Source organism: Saccopteryx bilineata, chromosome 3, assembly GCF_036850765.1.
Source record: "Saccopteryx bilineata isolate mSacBil1 chromosome 3, mSacBil1_pri_phased_curated, whole genome shotgun sequence".
NCBI classification, from domain to species: domain Eukaryota; kingdom Metazoa; phylum Chordata; class Mammalia; order Chiroptera; family Emballonuridae; genus Saccopteryx; species Saccopteryx bilineata.
In genome coordinates this window covers 208,393,613-208,410,714 of record NC_089492.1, presented here as the reverse complement: position 1 = coordinate 208,410,714, position 17,102 = coordinate 208,393,613, and the positions used below count along the sequence as shown (strand labels likewise).

General features: G+C 48.9%; 1 protein-coding gene across 4 annotated transcripts in view; it reads left to right on the top strand.

Annotated features, from left to right (window-relative positions):
- The window catches only part of BCAR3 (BCAR3 adaptor protein, NSP family member), a 125,664-nt gene that overhangs the window by 60,933 nt on the left and 47,629 nt on the right, over window positions 1-17,102 (top strand). The window contains exon 1 of one of the 4 annotated variants that reach the window (XM_066268695.1): window positions 8,637-8,891. The exons of 2 other annotated variants lie outside the window; for them this stretch is intronic. In XM_066268695.1, the coding sequence (XP_066124792.1) occupies window positions 8,808-8,891 (84 nt within the window). In that variant the 5' untranslated portion in view covers window positions 8,637-8,807. Of the gene's footprint in view, window positions 1-8,636; window positions 8,892-16,571; window positions 16,761-17,102 lie in introns of those variants that run through there. One more of the 4 variants, XM_066268696.1, reaches the window with a different exon arrangement.

The window sequence follows — 17,102 nt, the reverse complement described above, 5'->3', positions numbered from 1 at the left end:
TCTGGTTTATTTATGTACTGGATACTCATTGCCTCACAGTTCAATTGTCAGGTCCACACTGTTATGGAAAAGTTGTAGGGATGAGGGAGGCAAGGCAGAGAGGCTGTGGATTCCTCTTATAGTTTGGCATTGTCAAAAGTAGGCCAACTGTGAGGCTGGTGTGGTCTGCTTACAGATTGGTCCAGATGGGTTCCTGCTGCTCTCCCTGGTGACTCTCTTCCTTCACCCTGCCCTCCCACTCCTCTGGGTACACACTTCAAGGTCAGGCATGGTATTGTTCTTTGAACCACTGACAAAAGGAACCCATTGTCCGCACCTTGGGCAGCAGGGATTTTGACCATCTGGATGTCACTTGTATAGGTGGCATTGAGCTTGGCAGTTGACTACCTTAGGCTGGTAATCAACATGATCCTTCCCAGGCAACACACCCTCTGCCTTTTCCTGTGAAGAAATGGGCTCAGTTGACAACTCTATATAAAGATAAAGGAGCTTCCTTAGCCCTCCAGCCATCACTTGTGCTGTAGCTTTTGTCCTGGCTCTCCTCAGATTCTGGCCTCAGCATTCCTCTGTCCCTGCCACTGCCCACTAGTAATGAATGGCCTAGGATCTAACTGGGGATATTTCAGATGCGACCTGCTGTCTATGTTGCCAAGAATATCCAATGTTTGGTTGGAGGGAGGGGTTGTTGCAGCAGCTACAGTACTGCCTTTTGGATTTGCACAAGATAAGGTAACTCCAGGCAACCAGGTAGAATCCGTGCTTCCATTATCACTTTTATAGATCCAGCCATTCTGATTCATAGTTGTTTTAATTATTAACTCTAAGAACTGTTTGATGTCATATGTGGAAAGGAGACAATAATACATGTCTCCTGGTGTGAGTACTAAATAAGACATTATGGTGAAAGCTCTCCTTATAAATATTGGCTCTTGGGGGTCTTTCACATGGAGCGAGTGATAGCTCCTTTGAGGATCCCCGTCTGAAAGGTAGGAAGGTTTCTATGACTGCTGCATTCTTCTGGGAAAATATCCCTGAAGTCTGGTTAAGGAGGGGCTGCTGAGAGTCAGACTTAGAGCTAGTCCGTCTGCCGGCAGTGCTAATGCTAAGTATTATATGCAAACAGGGCCCTCCACCAGCTGGGTGAAGGGTTCTTCTCCTCTCACAGGCAGGCGTTTAAAGCTGCCCCAACAGTAGGAAGGAAAGGGACACTGCTTGCCTCATTGCTTGTCACTCTGTTTCCCCTTCTTACTGGTCACTGCTCTGCCAGTGCCTGACTGTCCCAGGTGGCCAGCAGACTGCACCTGCCTTTGCTCATGTCCATGGTGACCCAAGTATTCTCACTTCTCTCTCTTTACTAGAAAAAAGATCACGTAAAACCACCAGAAGCCACAGCAGAGGCCCTAAAAGTCTTTCTGGTCTTGGCTGGATAGCTCGGTTGGCTAGAGCATCTTCCCAATACACAAAGATTGTGGGTTTGACCCCTGGTCAAGGTACATACAGGAACAGACCACTGTTTCTGTGTCTCTCTCTCTGTCCCTTCCTCTCTCTCTAAAATTAATACATAAATAAATAAAATTTTAAGTCTAGATCAGAGAGGATTTTTAGGTCACATGACTGTGAGAACTGGGTAAAAGCCATGGACCCAACAGTTTATATACAATTTCCAGTGGCTCATGGAAGCTCTGCCCACGCCCAGGTTAAAAGCTCCTGGCCTGGATTGATCCTCCGCTCTCTGGGCAGGCTGCAGAATTAACCAGTATGTTACGCAGATGATCATGCTCATGGTCAGTTTACAACCATGAAGAAAGGTTATTTTTCCTACTGAAATATTTTATTCAGGTGGCTAGAATTTGCTTGAAAGGAGAGAAGAAGGCATTAATAAGCTCCCTTTGTTGGGCTTAGGCAAGCTTTCAAGGCTGAAACCAGCAGAGCTGGCCCTGGCTCTCCCTCTGCCCTGTGCTGACCCCACCCTGCCCCCAGGATTCATGCCCCTCTTGGGCATTCCTCCCTGCCTGCTTCATCCACTCAGACATTCGGTAGCATTCCTAACTGGGTGACAGGTGTGGAGTGGCATTGGAAGAATGCACTGTAACTGGCCGTTCTGCCACTAGGGACTCGAGAGGCAGGTGCAGGCAGAAGGTGTCCTCTGGAAGGGCAGAGATGGTACCTGGGCCAAGCCAGCAAGGTGTCCAAGGGGCTACCCCAGTCACAGTTCTAATTCTAGAAATGGTTGGTATCAATGTCCAGTAATGTGGGCCAGTGAAGTATGAAGGGGCCAGGAACTTGGGAGGTGGTCCTCTGGGGACTCTAAAGTAAGGTGGAGGATCTAGTCCTGGGGCAAGAGCCTGGAGGGGAGGGCAGGGAGCAGGGTGAGCTGGGAGGAGCGTCAGGAAGGGCATCCAGGCAGGACATGGGCTGAAGCCCAGTTCTACAGCCAACCTGGTGTGGGGACAATGGGAAAAAGGGCTGTAACCCAGATCCTTGGTAGGGGCACAGGGTCCCAAACCAGACTGGCTGGAGCAGGGGTGGACGCTGAGAGCTCAGTGGTTGTGGGTGGACCCAGCAGACCCCTGGGTAAGGTCCCAGTGGGCAGATGCTATAGATACACAGACTGTCTGTACAAACAGCTCCCCAAACAACAAAGACTCTGGAGTAGAAAGTCATCTACTGAGACATCTGAGCAAATGTGAGTAAAATTATATGTGCAATTTTAATATGTGGCCTTAAAATGTAAAGGCTAAAAAATATGTTTAAGGCTAAAATGACTCTTAAACTGCTCCTCATTGTTCCTTGGCTTTCAAGGTTCAAGAGTCTCAGTAGCGCCAGTTGGAGCCTATTAGTGGCCCAGGGTGGAGCTGTCCCCACTGTTCTTGGGGGCTTGGCTCCTACACCAAATTTGAGTGAGATTTAGGTTGCAGTTGGGCATGTGCCCTGCAGGGAGCACAAGTCGGGGAGATGGGGCTTGTCTTTTCCTTTGAAAAGGAAGGGAAGTTCACATTTGCTGAGTGCCTATCATGTGTCGGTGCCAGCTTCTTTATGTTACCTCACTTGATCCTCATAAAAACATAGTAAGTTAGGATGTGAGGGCGATCTGGCTGCGACATCTGTCACCCCATTGATCGCCAGGGTTGATTCGGCTGATCTGGCTGCTAGGCGGGTGTCCCCTTCCTCCCTCACCGCTCCATGTGCGTCCCTCCCGAAGCTGCGTGCTCGGTCGAAGAGGACGACCTTCCCCGCTAGAGGAGAGGACCGTTCTTCGGTCAAGGGTATACAAGTAGCTGCGCTCCCCTGCTAGAACCTCCAAACAAGTCTCAAGCTCCATTTGTAGGAGAACGTAGGGTAGTCAAGCTTCCAAGATTCCAGACACATCCAAATGAGGTGCTGCATGTGGCAGTCTGCCTTTTTTTAAAAAAAAAAAACAACAAAAAACATAGTAAGTTAGAAGAGCAAACTGAGGCTCGGAGAGGTTAAGAAATTTCTTAAGGTCACCCAGCTTGCTGGTGGTGCAATGAAGACCTGACCCCCCCAGCTCTCCCCCTACCCTGCTACCTCCCAGTGTGGCTTTTGAGACTTGCAAAGATGTGCCTTGCAGCTCAGTTTTGGAAGATGGCAGTTTGCAGAAGTGCTTATGAGAAGACAGAGCTGGTGCCAGTGGGGGTAGAGGGGAGTGGAGACTTTGCCATTCTTGCCTTGTAGGTGCCCCTCGGCCCATTTCTGCAGTGCTCTGCATGGGAGGGGCTCCTTGGGGGGGGGGGGGGTTGGGTCACTCTTATTAGTTGCTTACATAGTTCATACTTACCAAAAGTGGAAGAAAGGGGAAATAGAAACGTGTACAGCAAAGAAAACCCAGGAGCTATGATGACAAGAGAAACAAATGCCTGGTCAGGGTGTGATGCCTGCACAATGAGTGTGGACTAGAAGGAAGCTGGGGGAGCAGGTGGTGGATGGATCATCCCGGGTGGGTAAGACTCTTCAGGGTATAGGGATGGGCTGCAGGGGACACAGTATTCCCTGATATTATGGGTAAAACATTACAGTATGTGCCTTTTGTTCTGGGAGGAGGGTCCATGCTTCGCATGGACTCAGAGGCTGAGACGGCGGGAAAGTCTGACTGCTGTCTGAGAGGTTGGAATCGTGCCTCGTGCACATTCTTTTAATTTCAGCTTAGTTCTAGAAACAGAACATTGAGCTTGTATAATGTAGAATTTCCGGAGTGATTCTAGGAAATGGGGGTGGATTGTAGGGGGGTTGTGTGTGATGGAATTGTGTATGATAGTGCAAGAGAGAAAAGTCAGGGCCGGGAGCTCGCCCAATTTCGCTTCACATTACCGGTTATACAACTTTAATAACTAGTTAGAGAAACGGATTTGTGGGATGACATCAGGCCCAGTGGAGAGAAATCTGTTTGTGTGAACTGTCCATAGTCGCCTTGTTGATGTGCTGGGCAGATCAGTACCACATCCAGAGTTAACAGCCATACTCTTTTACCCCTTGAGGAATCTGGAGGCGGTCAGACTGAGAGGTAGGGGGGTACAGCACACACTTATAAACGCTCCCTCTGCGTGCCCGGTGTAAGCTAGCATCTTGTCCACAGCGATGCCTCCTGCCCTCCTCCCTGGGAGCGTTCTTTTTTTTTTTTTTTTTTTTTTGAGCAAGAAATAAATGACACTTGCATATAGAAAAAGGTGTGGAGCTGGCTTCGACAGCCTTTCCCACTGGCCCCTCAGTCTCGCGTGTCCAGCTCTGCGCCTCCAGCCCTGTCGCCTGCTGCGGGAGCTGTGTGCACTGACACGAGCCCCTCCCCACCACTTCACCTTCCGGGTTACTGTGCGCAGACTCCGCAGGCAGGCCAGGTGACCCCGGAGCTTTGGGAAGCAAGGCTGCTGCTGATAAATGTGCCCCTTCTCTGGCCCACGCATCGCAGGTTCTTGCTGAGCCTGCAGAGGGCGTCCTCGGAGGTTGAGGATTGGGCCTGTCCACATTAACCTTCCTTGCTCGCTTCCTAGAACACCAGGAGAAGCAACACATAGCACCGGCCTACTCCCTGTTTCATTAAAGCTGTCTTGGTTCCCACAGAGCCCAATCGCTGTGGTTTAGTGGAGACAAAAAGCCAGGAAAGATCGCTCTTTCTGGAGAGGTGGAGTCTCAGTGGTGGACACAAGAGGTTGAGCTGAGTTGACCATGATGACTGGTGTTCACTGACGTTCTGAGTGAGTCCCTGTGGGCAGGGATGAGCCAGGACTTGCAGCTGCAGCCTGGGACCAGTGCCCTCGGATCACAGCCTGCCTGCCACCCATCGCAGGCAGTGGCACCGTCCACGGGGCTATAAGGTTTAATGCCTTGAATCTTTGCTAGCTTTGGGAAGGGGAACGGGCCTATGGGCAGTATTGTGTTCCTGGTTGCCCTGAAACAAGGCAAAGCAGATACCTGGTGGGCGCATCTTCCTCTGCATGGACTTCTCCCCCCCCCCCCCCCCAAGCTGCCTCAGGGAGTAGGTCTGCCTCGCAGGAAGCCTCATCTCCCAGTGAAGACCTGGGCACTTTGTGAAAGGGGCTCCATACTTGCGTTCAGCTTCTTGTAGCCCATGGGGGCGGGATTGCTGCTGACAGGAAGCACGTATCTGTGAAATACGGCTAGCAGGCAGCTCCTGTTTCCATGGCTGCTAAATAGGGCACGGTAGTATTAGGGCTAGCCAATGTAAAAATGGCATTGAAGGCAATACTTGTCTAGGAGCCTTTCCCTCATCTGCTTTATCCTGAGAGATAGGGATTTCCTTTCCTTCAGGGGTTCACCTGGCTGCCCACCCCTATTTACACAGGTGTATTTTTCCTGGTACAGGAAGTGAGCCTCCCACAACCGTGTGGGTAGGGTGCGGGAAGCATCGGAGAGCACTGCTTTCCACTGCCAAGGCCTCTCTCTATCCATCAGTCCCTGGAATTGCATTAGTGACACTGAACCTTGTTCCCAGAAGAGTGTGGCATTTACAAAATCCTGAATCTGGATTCGACTCATCCTAAATCACATGTACTAGATTATCAGAGAGTGACTGCTGCCCCAGTGTACCAAATCACAGCCTTTTCACGGGGCTCTGTAACAGGTTCAGTTATGACACATTTTAAAAATCTTACTTGTGTTTACTTGTGATCAGTTACCGGGTTCTGCACTTACAGGCTGGAGTCCTTGGTCCTTTGTTCCCTGCTGAGTGACATGCAGTTCTAGTCCTCTGTTTCTTTGTAACAAAAATAGAATAATCATTGTAGGGAGAATGAGGGGGAATTGATCAGTGTGTATGGGAGACATTTAAAAGCAGTAACAACTCAGTGAAGGGCACTTCACGAATTTATGCAATTATCTTCTTTAGTTGCAGTAACAACAGGTTATTTTAGTCTCTCTCCTTGACCATTTTGGGAGAAAATTGTTTAAGACCTTTGAATGTTGCATCAGGAATTATTTTTGGTGTGGAACAAAAATAAATAAAAAGTACTTAGGAAACAGTTACCTAATAAGATTAGCCCATTCCTTTAATCTTGATGGAACCAATTTTGGGGGTATTTTGGAGACATTTCTTAGAGTGAGCAGGGAAAACCTCAGGTAGCCAGAGCTGTGACTCTACTGTGACCTAAGCTCTGTTGTTTTGCTTTTACTCAGGCCCTGGAGCACTGGACTCCATAATTCTATGTCATTTACATGTCTGAGTTATTTGCATGTTTTCTTGCAGGAATGCACTCCATTCATGCTTTCTGGGCATAGGGTATTGGGATTCAAGGGCTTTGGAATGCAAAGGCTTTGGCTGACTAATCTCACGGAATTTCTGTGCAGGCTTGAAGGAACTGCTTTTCTCCCTTTCCAGGGCTGGAAATAGTGCAGTTTTTTGTTTTTTGTTTTTTGTTTTGGGAGGTATTTTTGAAGGGGGGGGGGGGGTGGTTAAGCCACTGGGGAGTTTCTTAGCCTGAGGGGAAGGGGAATAGCAAGTGAAATTGGGCCCCTTACCTGATGGCTGTTGGCCTGACTGATGAATCATCCCCACAAAACCACTGGAGTCATAGGCCCTGGTTGCTCATGTAGACTCACTCACCCTTTGAACCCCATCTAACAGAAATGGGGGCAGAGAAATGCATCCTCATGGATGCAGTCCAGGGCATTGGAGGACAATATGACCCCTCTACTGGACCATCTTCAAGGGCCCCTCCAGCTAAAAACCACCAAACAAAACAAAAACAAAACATGAGTTCTACCGCCCTTGGTACTTGCTTCCATGTTCTCAGGTGGGCTTCCCAGGAACCGGGAGTTCCCAGGACAGTCCATCTGACCTCCAGAACCATGGAGAAGGAATGGAGGAGAGAGCACACTGGTAGTTCCTGTGGGACAGAGCCTGTGTAGGTCTGTCCCCACGTTGTCCATGGGGAGACTCTGTCCCGTCTCTCTCCACACACTAATGCCAGCATAGAAGCTGCTCAGCAGGGACTGAACAAACAAGTCCCCAATTTCATAGGCCGACTAGACCTCGTCCAAAGGCCAAGGCCTTCTGAGTATTTGACACTAATCCCATTGGGCAGTTTTTGTACCTCTCTATGCTTCATCTGGTGGTGTTCCTTCCTGGACTGAGCAGGTTCTGTTTCTTCCTTGTTGCAAGTTGCTGCCTGTGCAAAGTTTTAGAAAGCTTCAGGACACATTCCATTTTTGAGTGGCCAGAGCCACAGAAAGTTAATATTTGGAACAGTAGGAGAGGAAGGGCTACAGGCAGAAACCTGGGTTTGATTTAAAAAAAAAAATTTGAGCATCTTGCTAGAATGAAAGAAAAGCAACTGCTTTCCCCCAAAGGTGTTGGGAGGCCGTTGGTAGGGGTGAAGGCCTCTCAGCATAGAAGAACTAGCATGGCCAGGTTGGATGTGACATGCGTGTGCTAGATCTTGGTTAAGCAGGGTGGGCAATTAAAGTGAAGTCGGATGATTAAAGCAAAGTATTTAAAGTGTGAAGGAGAGGGGAGAGACGGAGAGGTTGGAAGAGTCTACATAGCCTGTTCCCCATCCTCCCAGTAGATTGCACAGCCAGGTGGGGAGGGCATGGGGTGCTGAGGGTGTTTGCTGACAGACTTGCTAATTAAACACCAAAAGGCAACATGGCTTTGCCAGTAGTGATGTCTGTGCCAACGTTATCAGCTGCAAGTTAGCTGCCAGGAGCATCCTAATTAAAAATAAACAGTTCAGGGGTAGACTGGGATCATGGGGACAGGGATCCTGTCTGGGTTCCTTAGGACTTCTAGGATTGCTCCCAGGGGAAAGTCACACCCTGGTCAACCTTTGGGTCCTTTTCTTAAAGGAGCCTCTGTCTCAATGCAGAGTGGTGTGATGTGTGCTTCCTTAATGTCAAGGTGCTGGGATGACAAGCAGAAAGCCTCTAGTAGCAAATTGCCTAGTGCCTCCATCCCTGAGAAGGAAAGGCTGCTGGAGGGGATAATGATTTCTGCCAGGTCTCTCCATTGAGGGGACAGCAAAAGCCCAAAGCCTCTTCTAAGAGAGGCTAGAATTTCATCAGAAAGCAAGTCTGGTCACATGAGAATTTCTGGCACTGTGTGCATGGCAGGCTGGACACCAGCCTGCCAGAATTGAGCGAGTAGATCGTATTGGCTTCAGCGGAGGGGAGAAGTCCCAGCCCGGCCTGGGAGTAGGAGCTAGCTCACTCCCCTGGCCACCAGACTGCAGGAGGGCGCCACACAGCTGCTGTGGGGTGACTGGGGCTCTGATGCCCCGAGCCCCCTTTCTTTTAATCCCAAAGAAGCGTGTGGTCCAGGGGCCGAAGACTGAAGGATGCCCAAGGAATGCAATGCTTTCCACGCCCTCTCGGCAGCTCTGTGCTGCTTCTATCACCGCAAGTCTTTCCTTGGAGTCAAGGTAGGTGTGGCTTTGAGATAAGGTACCTCTAAAATTCTTTTGGGGTCTTGAAAGCATTAGTTTTCTCAAAGGCACTAAAAGTTTGCAGGCTGCTGGCTGAAAACAGAGGCCCTTTCTTTGGCTGAGGATCTTCCTAAGCCCCTGCCGGTGGGCCTCCCCTGGAGGCAAAATCTGGTCACACAAAAGGGGGTTCCTTATCTGTGTTTTGGGGTGAAGCTCTGTTTTTCAGGACACTTTCAGTCTCTGTGGGCTGAAATCTGATACCAAAGTAGCTCAATAAGACAAAGCTATTTTTTTCTTCTTCCTCTTTGTCTCTCTCTTCCCTCGTTCATAATGGATGTGAGGTGGCTGCGCCCCTCTCCGCACTTAGCCTGCCTGTGCATTAGGCCGATAACATATATCACGTAGAGAAAGTGTCAAGTGTCTCCTTTCAGATTGCAGCCAGGTTTCAAAACCTGTCAGGATTCAGAACTGTCTTTTTCTTTACTGCTCCCATTTTTAACCTTTGTTACAAGACCGTTGCCAAAGGTTTTTACGTAATATGTCAACACACTATTTCAATGAAAATATTCAAAGAACCACATTTGCCTAATTCAAGTCAAGGCCCGAGTTCTCCGTTGCCTGCTTGCGACAACACCGAGAGCGAAGGTGAGCCTCGGCCGCCTTGGAAGACTCCCGTCCATCCGGCGTGACAGTGGCCCTCGTGTTCACGAGAGGCGGGCGTCTGGGGGCTCTCAAGGAGCTCCACCTACTCTGTGGAATGGACATGCTCAGTGCTGTTGGAAAAGCTACAACAGCGTTATGATTGTCTGCTTCTCAGTAATGCTTTAAAAAAAAATCTCTCAGGAAACTTTAACAGGAAAACTTGTTAAAAGGAGAAAGACCCCTTTGTAGATAAATACACACCAAATGGGAAGAGTGTGGCTTCTTCTGATTTGACAGCCGTGGCAGTGTTCAAAGTAGCTTTCTAACCATTCAGCAAAGTCCATTTTTGTCTCTTTGTCGGGGAATTTGGAGGAGGCTGAGTCATTAATCATTGGTTAAAAGTGTCCTCGCCCTGATTTAAGAGCCCCTTTCTGTCCTGGAGCCTGGTGGGGTGATGTGAGGGCCATGGGCTTTCGGCTTTAAATATGGATTGTTCTAGAGTGGGGCCGATGAAGTCATGCCATTAGCAGTATTTTAAAGCTGTCAAAGACCAGGAGGTCCCACAGGGAAGCGTGCACTTCGGGGATTGGCAGTAGCTTTTTACTCTTGATAGAAGTCCTTTCATAAACTGGCTTCTGCTAATTCAGAAAAGTGTGACTCAGCCATCTGGTATGTGAGGAGATGGCCATAAATATCCAGGTCTGAGCAAGAAGATTCTGTTTGCATACCCTTGCTGCTGTGCTGTTCTGTCCTCCAAGGCCTGCATAGGAAGACAAGGAATGTATGCGGTCAGTCCGGACCCGCACCCTTAGCTTAGCCCTGCCCCTCCCCCCCACCATGGCCACGTTGGGTGGTTGACTGTTGGTGGAAACACCCTTCTTCCCATCCAGGTTTTGTACGCCAGCCCCAGTTTGCTGCATTTTTATAGCACAGAGACAGGGCGGCCTGGCCTGTACCCTCACCAGAAACTGAAGCCTTCAGTTCCAGCTTACGGGTTCTCACCCTCAAGGGACGTTTCCCTGTCTTGTTTTGCTTAGATAGTAACCTGGGAAAGAAAATCCACCCAGGCTTCAGTTCCTCTTCCTGCCAATGTTGCCTCAGTGATAATGCTGAATCACTTTATTGACTCTCACTTTAATTAGGGATTTCAGGTCTTGCTGCTCATAATTAGTTTCCGTTGCAATTAGAATTTCACAATTAAATTGGGATCGATTGCCTGATAGCAAAGCAGAAATAAAGCTCCAATTCTTGACCATGTATGCTGCTTCCCCTGGCATGAATTTCTCATACTGAAAATAACACTACAGTAGCCATGGTAACTTTCCGTTTGGTCTAATCCATATCATCTCTGGAGAAAGTCGAATGTTATTAATAGTGTTTGTTGTATGGGAAGAAAACTAAAAATATAAAAGCTGCTTCACTCCATAGGAGACCAATCACACTGGTGCTTGCAGGGAATGAGATCTTACTTGCAGAGATTTTGCAGAACTTAGAATATACTTAGGGGCCCCATGTGGACATGTATACAAAGGTCCTGGAAAGACATTAAATGGGAGGGGACAAGAATGGAGAGGAGGATGAAGGGTACACAGTCTTCGCTGGCCCTCAAGGGGTTGAGTGGAGGTGAGATGTCCCAGCCACACTGAGCGACATGACTTGAGCACCCCAGAAGGGTTCACAGTGGCCGTCACTTCACAAAGAGACCACTGGATCCTCAGTGAGAAAAGGAAAGCATGTTTTGTTTATGCCCAATGGAAAAGAGTTTGAAATGAAGAGATTCCTGCTCCGTAACATCAGTGGAGCACATGCAAGTTCCAGAGTCCCTGAGTGTCAAGTGGAGTAGCCCCTCCATGTGTAAGCACTCTGTGGAATGTGGTGCTAAGTGGCAACTGAGCATGGTTTCTGCCTTAGAAGGACTTCCCACAGAAGAATTAGAGCATAGTTTCTCATTTCGTGACATTTGCAAAAGGCTTTCCAGGGTCTGAGTGCCTTCACAAGGCATCTCCCACTGACATGTCAAAACTGATTCTCTGGGTCGGGCAGGGCAATAATTTGCCCCTTTCCACAGAAGAAAAACTGAGGCTCAGAAACCTGGCCAGAATCACTGAGTAGCTAACCAGGAGTAGAGACCTGAAGCAAGTTTGCAGTTCACCTGGGAAAAAATAGTGAGTCTTGGTTTCAGTTGCAACTTCAGGGAGGCTTCAGGGATCCAGTTTTTGCAGTATAGGTGACCCTGCTGGGGGTGGTGGCAGGACCCCGGGCAGCTTCCTAGTGACCTGCAGGAGGAATCTGGTGAGAAGCTCAATAGATGACATTTCTGGAGCTAGCACTGGGAACAGACTCTACTTCTCTGGTCCCTTGTGTCTGATTTTTCTTGCGTGTGGGCAGGGGGGAAAGGAGCTGAAATTTGCCACCTTATCAATGTGAAGGTTAGTGTGGTCATGTCAGAAAACTCCAGGGGAACCTCAGAAAACAAAGTACCTTACACATGCAGAATCCCCACTCTCCTGAAAGAGCATAAGCACAAAGGTTAGAGTATGAGGTCTGTGGATAAATGAATAAGTCTCAGCCAACCAGGTGGTGAGCCCATTGGCAGTGGTTGTCAGTGAGGAGTCACGGTTAGGACGCTGTGGACTCTAAGCATCTACTTTCCCAAGCACTGGTTTCCCTGACCTTTGTAGCCACGAGGTGCTATAGTGGAAACAGGTTAAATTGTGCTGTTAACTTCTGTTGTATTTTGTTTAACTTGAAGTTGTTTCCCTTGCCCCTGAAAAAAAATATTTGGAGCCTCTCTGGATGTCCCACCTGCTCATCCCTAGAGAACTGGGTCCCTGGAACTTGGTTTTGTTAGAAACTGCCTGTCAGGGTGCATGTGGTGGAGCAAGGTCCTGTTTGTCTTCCCTTCACCTGGTCCTGTGATCTGTTTGCTTTTGTGACAGCTTGAGTACTAGCTACACAGCTCAGTGTCGACAGTGACCTTATGTTGCCTTTGTCGGTGGGGCTGAACACCATCAGCATGAGCTGGGCGAGGTAGAAAAAGCTCCTGGGCAACGTCTATCCAACTCGTCCCCTCCTCTTGGTGGCTGCTGGTGGCTCACTTCTCTGCCCTGCCCTCCAAACATTAGCCCAGCACAGCTTTTCTTTCAGAGACCTACATGCAATGACACCTGGGAGTTCCAGGGATCTGGCTTCAGCATCGGGAAGCACAGGGGCTGTGTCCCAGCACCCTCTCCCCACAGACCCCTGAGCTTGAATCCTGGCTGAGGCCTTGTTTTGGTTGGAGAGAAGTGGGTGGGAAGCAGAGAAGAGACTGAGATCCTGGGAAAATTCCATCAGCGGTTCAGCATCTCCAGGACCATAAAGAAGTGGGCCTGGGCCAGACACTGGGGGGGGGGGGGCGCAGAGAGTTGGGGTGCACAGGCCACAGGCTTTCCCGCCCTGCACATGAGAGGTCTGCAGGACCAGGAGGACCTCTGCTGTGCTGTGTTTACTGACATTGTCTTTTCCGCTGATGTATGTTTGGATGTCCCCAGGCCAGGCCAGCAGAGGAGACTGGGCTGACCTGGTTGGGGAGGAGAGGAGTGCCTCAGGGTTGGACGCCGCTGCCTCATCTCTGTCCTCATCTGGATTTCCAGTGCGTCCACAGCCCTGGAGCTACTGTGGAATCTGGGTCTGACCATGAGAACGGCACAGCTTCTCTCTTCCGGCTTGTGAAAGAGCTATGATCAGTCTTTCAGTTTGCGTGGAAAACAACTCTCCCCACTGTCCACTCGAATACATGTGTGCTTTTACAAAAGCAGATATGCACAAAGAACCAACAAGCTAGAAACCTAGATCCTTAGTAAGGTGAGATCGTAGGGACCACTGAGCCAGCCTCCCACCTGAAATTCACCTGCCCGTTCCCCACGGCCACCCCCTCGCCCAGCATGTGTGTTTTTTAATTAATTTAATTTATTAGCGAGAGAGGAAGGGAGACAGGAAAAAAAATCGATTTGTTGTTCACTTATTTATGTATTCACCAGGGATCAAGCTCATGATCTTGATGTTATCAAGATGACGTGCAAACCAACTGAGCCACCTGGCCAGGACCAGCATGTGTGTTGAGGGCCTAAGGAGTGCAGGGGAGATGGAGTGAAAATTCCTGCCCCGAAGGAGCAGCCCCATGTTTAATGTAGGGGATGGACACACAGGCAGCTCTCTGAGGTGCGTGACAGGTGCAGAGGCAGGAAGGATGCGCAGCATGTTGTGAGACCTTGGGCAGAGGCATTTAACCCCATTCTGGGCCAGGGAATGTCCTGGAGCAGGTCACGCTGAACAGCAACTAAAAGGACAGCAGGCACAGAGGCATGAGGGAGAGAGAAGGGGCATCAGCTGAAGTTGAGGAGTGGACGGAGATGAGACCAGAGAGGCGGTGGAGAAACCAAGTGTGCAGAGCTGTGCGCTGGGCAGAGAATAGCATGGACAGGACGCGAGGTGGGGATTTGTGGGCCGGTCCCTTTGTGTGTAGGCTGAGTTTGAGGAGCGTAAACAGCCTCTCCTTAACTCATGTCCTTGAAGCCTCCTGTCACCTCTGCTTGTCCTTGCTCAGCTTGCTCCTGTTTCCCTCCCTCCACCTTCTCTTTAAGCCCTGTCTTCTTTAATACTCATAATAAGATTGTTTACTTCACAACACCAGTGAGGACCATCAGGCGTGACATATTTCCGTCCCCACCCAGCCCCACACACTGCCGCTACACGCACGTCCATGTGCCCTGCTTCTTTCCTGCAGCCTCCAAGGATGCAGTGCCCTCTCCCTCACCACGGCCAGCCCTGCCACCTGTGCCCATGACCACCCCTTCTCAGAGACTCCTCAGAGCAATTCAGTCTGTCCCTCTCTACCAGCACTTCCCTCTTACCCTATAAACATGCTCCAGTCTTTCCTTTTCTAAAAATAATCCTCATTCCATCCCTTCCTTCCTGGTCCCTGTCTGCCTCCCCTCAGAGCTGGTTCACACCGCCTCTGCTCACTCATTTCCCACTGGCCACTCCAACCCCTCTCCCTCACAGTGACTTTGCCAAGTCCAGTGGATGCTGTCCAACTCTGATTTAATTGGAACCCTCTTGACCTTGTTGGCCATTCCTTCCTGAAAGTCTGCTTCCTCAACCTCTAGGACACCATATTCTACTTGATCTCCTGAATCCTCCCTGACCAGTTCTACCCTGTTGTTTAAGGACTGAATGTTTGTGTCCCCTGTCCTCCAATTCATATGTTGAAATCCTAACCTCCAATGTGATGGTATTTAGAAGGGGGCTTTTGGGGAGGTTATTAGATCATGAGGGCAGAACCCACATGAGTGATGTTAATGCCCTAAAAAAAAAGAGACCCCAGAGAGCTCTCTTGCCCCTCCTGCTCTGTAAGGACACAACAAGAAGAGGTCTATCTGTGAACCTGGAAGCAGGCTCTCACCTGAAACTAAATCTACTGGTGCATTGATCTCAAATGTCCCAGCCTCCCAAACTGTGAGAAATAAGTGTTTGCTATTTAAGCCACCCAGTCCATGCTGTTTTTGTTATAGCAGCCTGAACAGACTAAGATGCTTGTTTTCTTTAGTTTCTCTTTCTAGACTACCTCTTAAAAGCCAACGTCCCCTAGCCCTCTCCTCATATATTATCCTCTATACCCATCTCTTAGGTAAAGTTGAGCTAAGATACCCCTTCTGAGGGTTCTCAAGCTGTGTTTCCTTCCAGCTCTTCTTTGTGGCACCTGGATCCCACAGCCTGGGAGCCACTCTCTATCCATGTGGCCCCTGGGAACCTCAGGCTCTGCACCTTCTTCCACAAGCCTGCTTCCCTCTCAGACTTCTATATTGGGAGAGCGTGGCTCAGGCGTCTTCTGGGAACTCCCATACCTCTTCTTCAGCCTAGTCATCATCCATGTCTCATCAGTTACTAAGTCTTCATGGTTTTATTCCTAATCTCACCTCTGTCTCTTCTTCCCTGTCTCTACCACCAGCACTGTACTAATTCAGGCCTCACTATCTCTTAGTTGGGATTCTTTAGTAGGTTCCTAACTGTCAGCCTATCCTAAATCTTCATGAGGTCCTTTTATTACTTTTCTGTTTGACATTTCTAGAGATGGAGAGTGTACTGTGCCCTTAAGGCAGTATATTCCCACCTTTGAAGACTCTCATTGCTAGAAGATCTCTCCTTGTACTGAGTCAAAAGCTATGCACCTGCAGTATTCACCTCATTCTGTTGTTAGATGGACTTAACCGACCTTCAGATGCATACCCCCTCCCCCGTGTGAGCATGTTTATTTTGGGCATGTCAAATAGGTTGGTATGAGTAGGCACCTCAAAATAAGACAGGAGAGATTCTGAATTCCTTTCTCTAGGGAGTTGAACCAAGAAAATTTGACCTGTCATCTTGGGACAATAGCAGTCCAAGCCATCAGCTATTTCAACACCGTCCTCATGTTTTCCTTCTGTCTTTTCTATACAGACTAAACATTTCCAGTTCTTTATATATATACTTTGAGAGACTTGGATTCTGATGTCAGTCAGTACCTTGCTCAAGAAGTCTGAGTAAATCATGAAAATTCTGGACTTCAGTGTTCCAGGTCGACGCTTTATCCACTGTGCCACCACAGGTCAGGCCCTTCTTGTATTCTGATACAGCTGGTCATTAGACCCCTATCTTGAGGTCTGCCTTAGCCAGGCAGCCTCTGTTTCTTCATTCCCTGTAGCTGTTAACAAAGCCCTACTATAACTGAATGGAATCTTACCACCAGACCTAGTGATTAATATTTCACTTGCATTGTCTCATTTAGCCTATGTGCCAACCCTGTAAGAGGAAAGAGGTATTATTGGAAGTCACTTGAGGACGTGGTTAAAGGGAGCAAAGTGGTTTAGAAGGGGTTTTCATAGGTTGCACTTGTACTTTGCTTTTACTTGAAGCCTTTGTTTCACCGGCCCAATAAACCTTTAAGTGCAGCCAGTGACCTTTGGCCTTCACCTTAAGCTTGGCACATTCGTTATCTCGCTGGGAGGAATCAGAACATGGGGCTGCCTCGTGCATGTCCGCTCCTCTGCAGGTGGCCCCAGGAAGTCACCATCTAAATTTGACCTAGAGGGGAAGGTCCTCCCAGCAGCTCTCAGCATGGCAAGATGTTAACAGACAGCCTATTGAAAACATCATCGTATTTCAGTTTATCTATTACCAGCGAAAGATGAGACCCGCTTGGAGGTGAGCATTGAGCAAGCCCAGGGGTAAATAATGCTTTGTCAAGGACATGAGGGGCACACCCACTGGGGCTAGGTGGGCTCTTACAGTGTACAGAGTGCCCTTAGCAGGTCTCCCCCATGTGGGAAATGTTTGTGAAGAAAACAAGCCATTCTCCTGTTGGGTGTACTGCATTCTGTCAAACTTTGAATTCCTCCAGCAGTTTTCAGACCAAAATAGGTCTCCTTCAGTGAAAAATAATTATCAGTCTCTTGGTGTTCTATCAAAATAAAACTGAGCTTCAAAAACAAGAGATTGCTTTATGATCCTACAGGATGGCAAGGAAACCTTGCTCAGAGACTGACT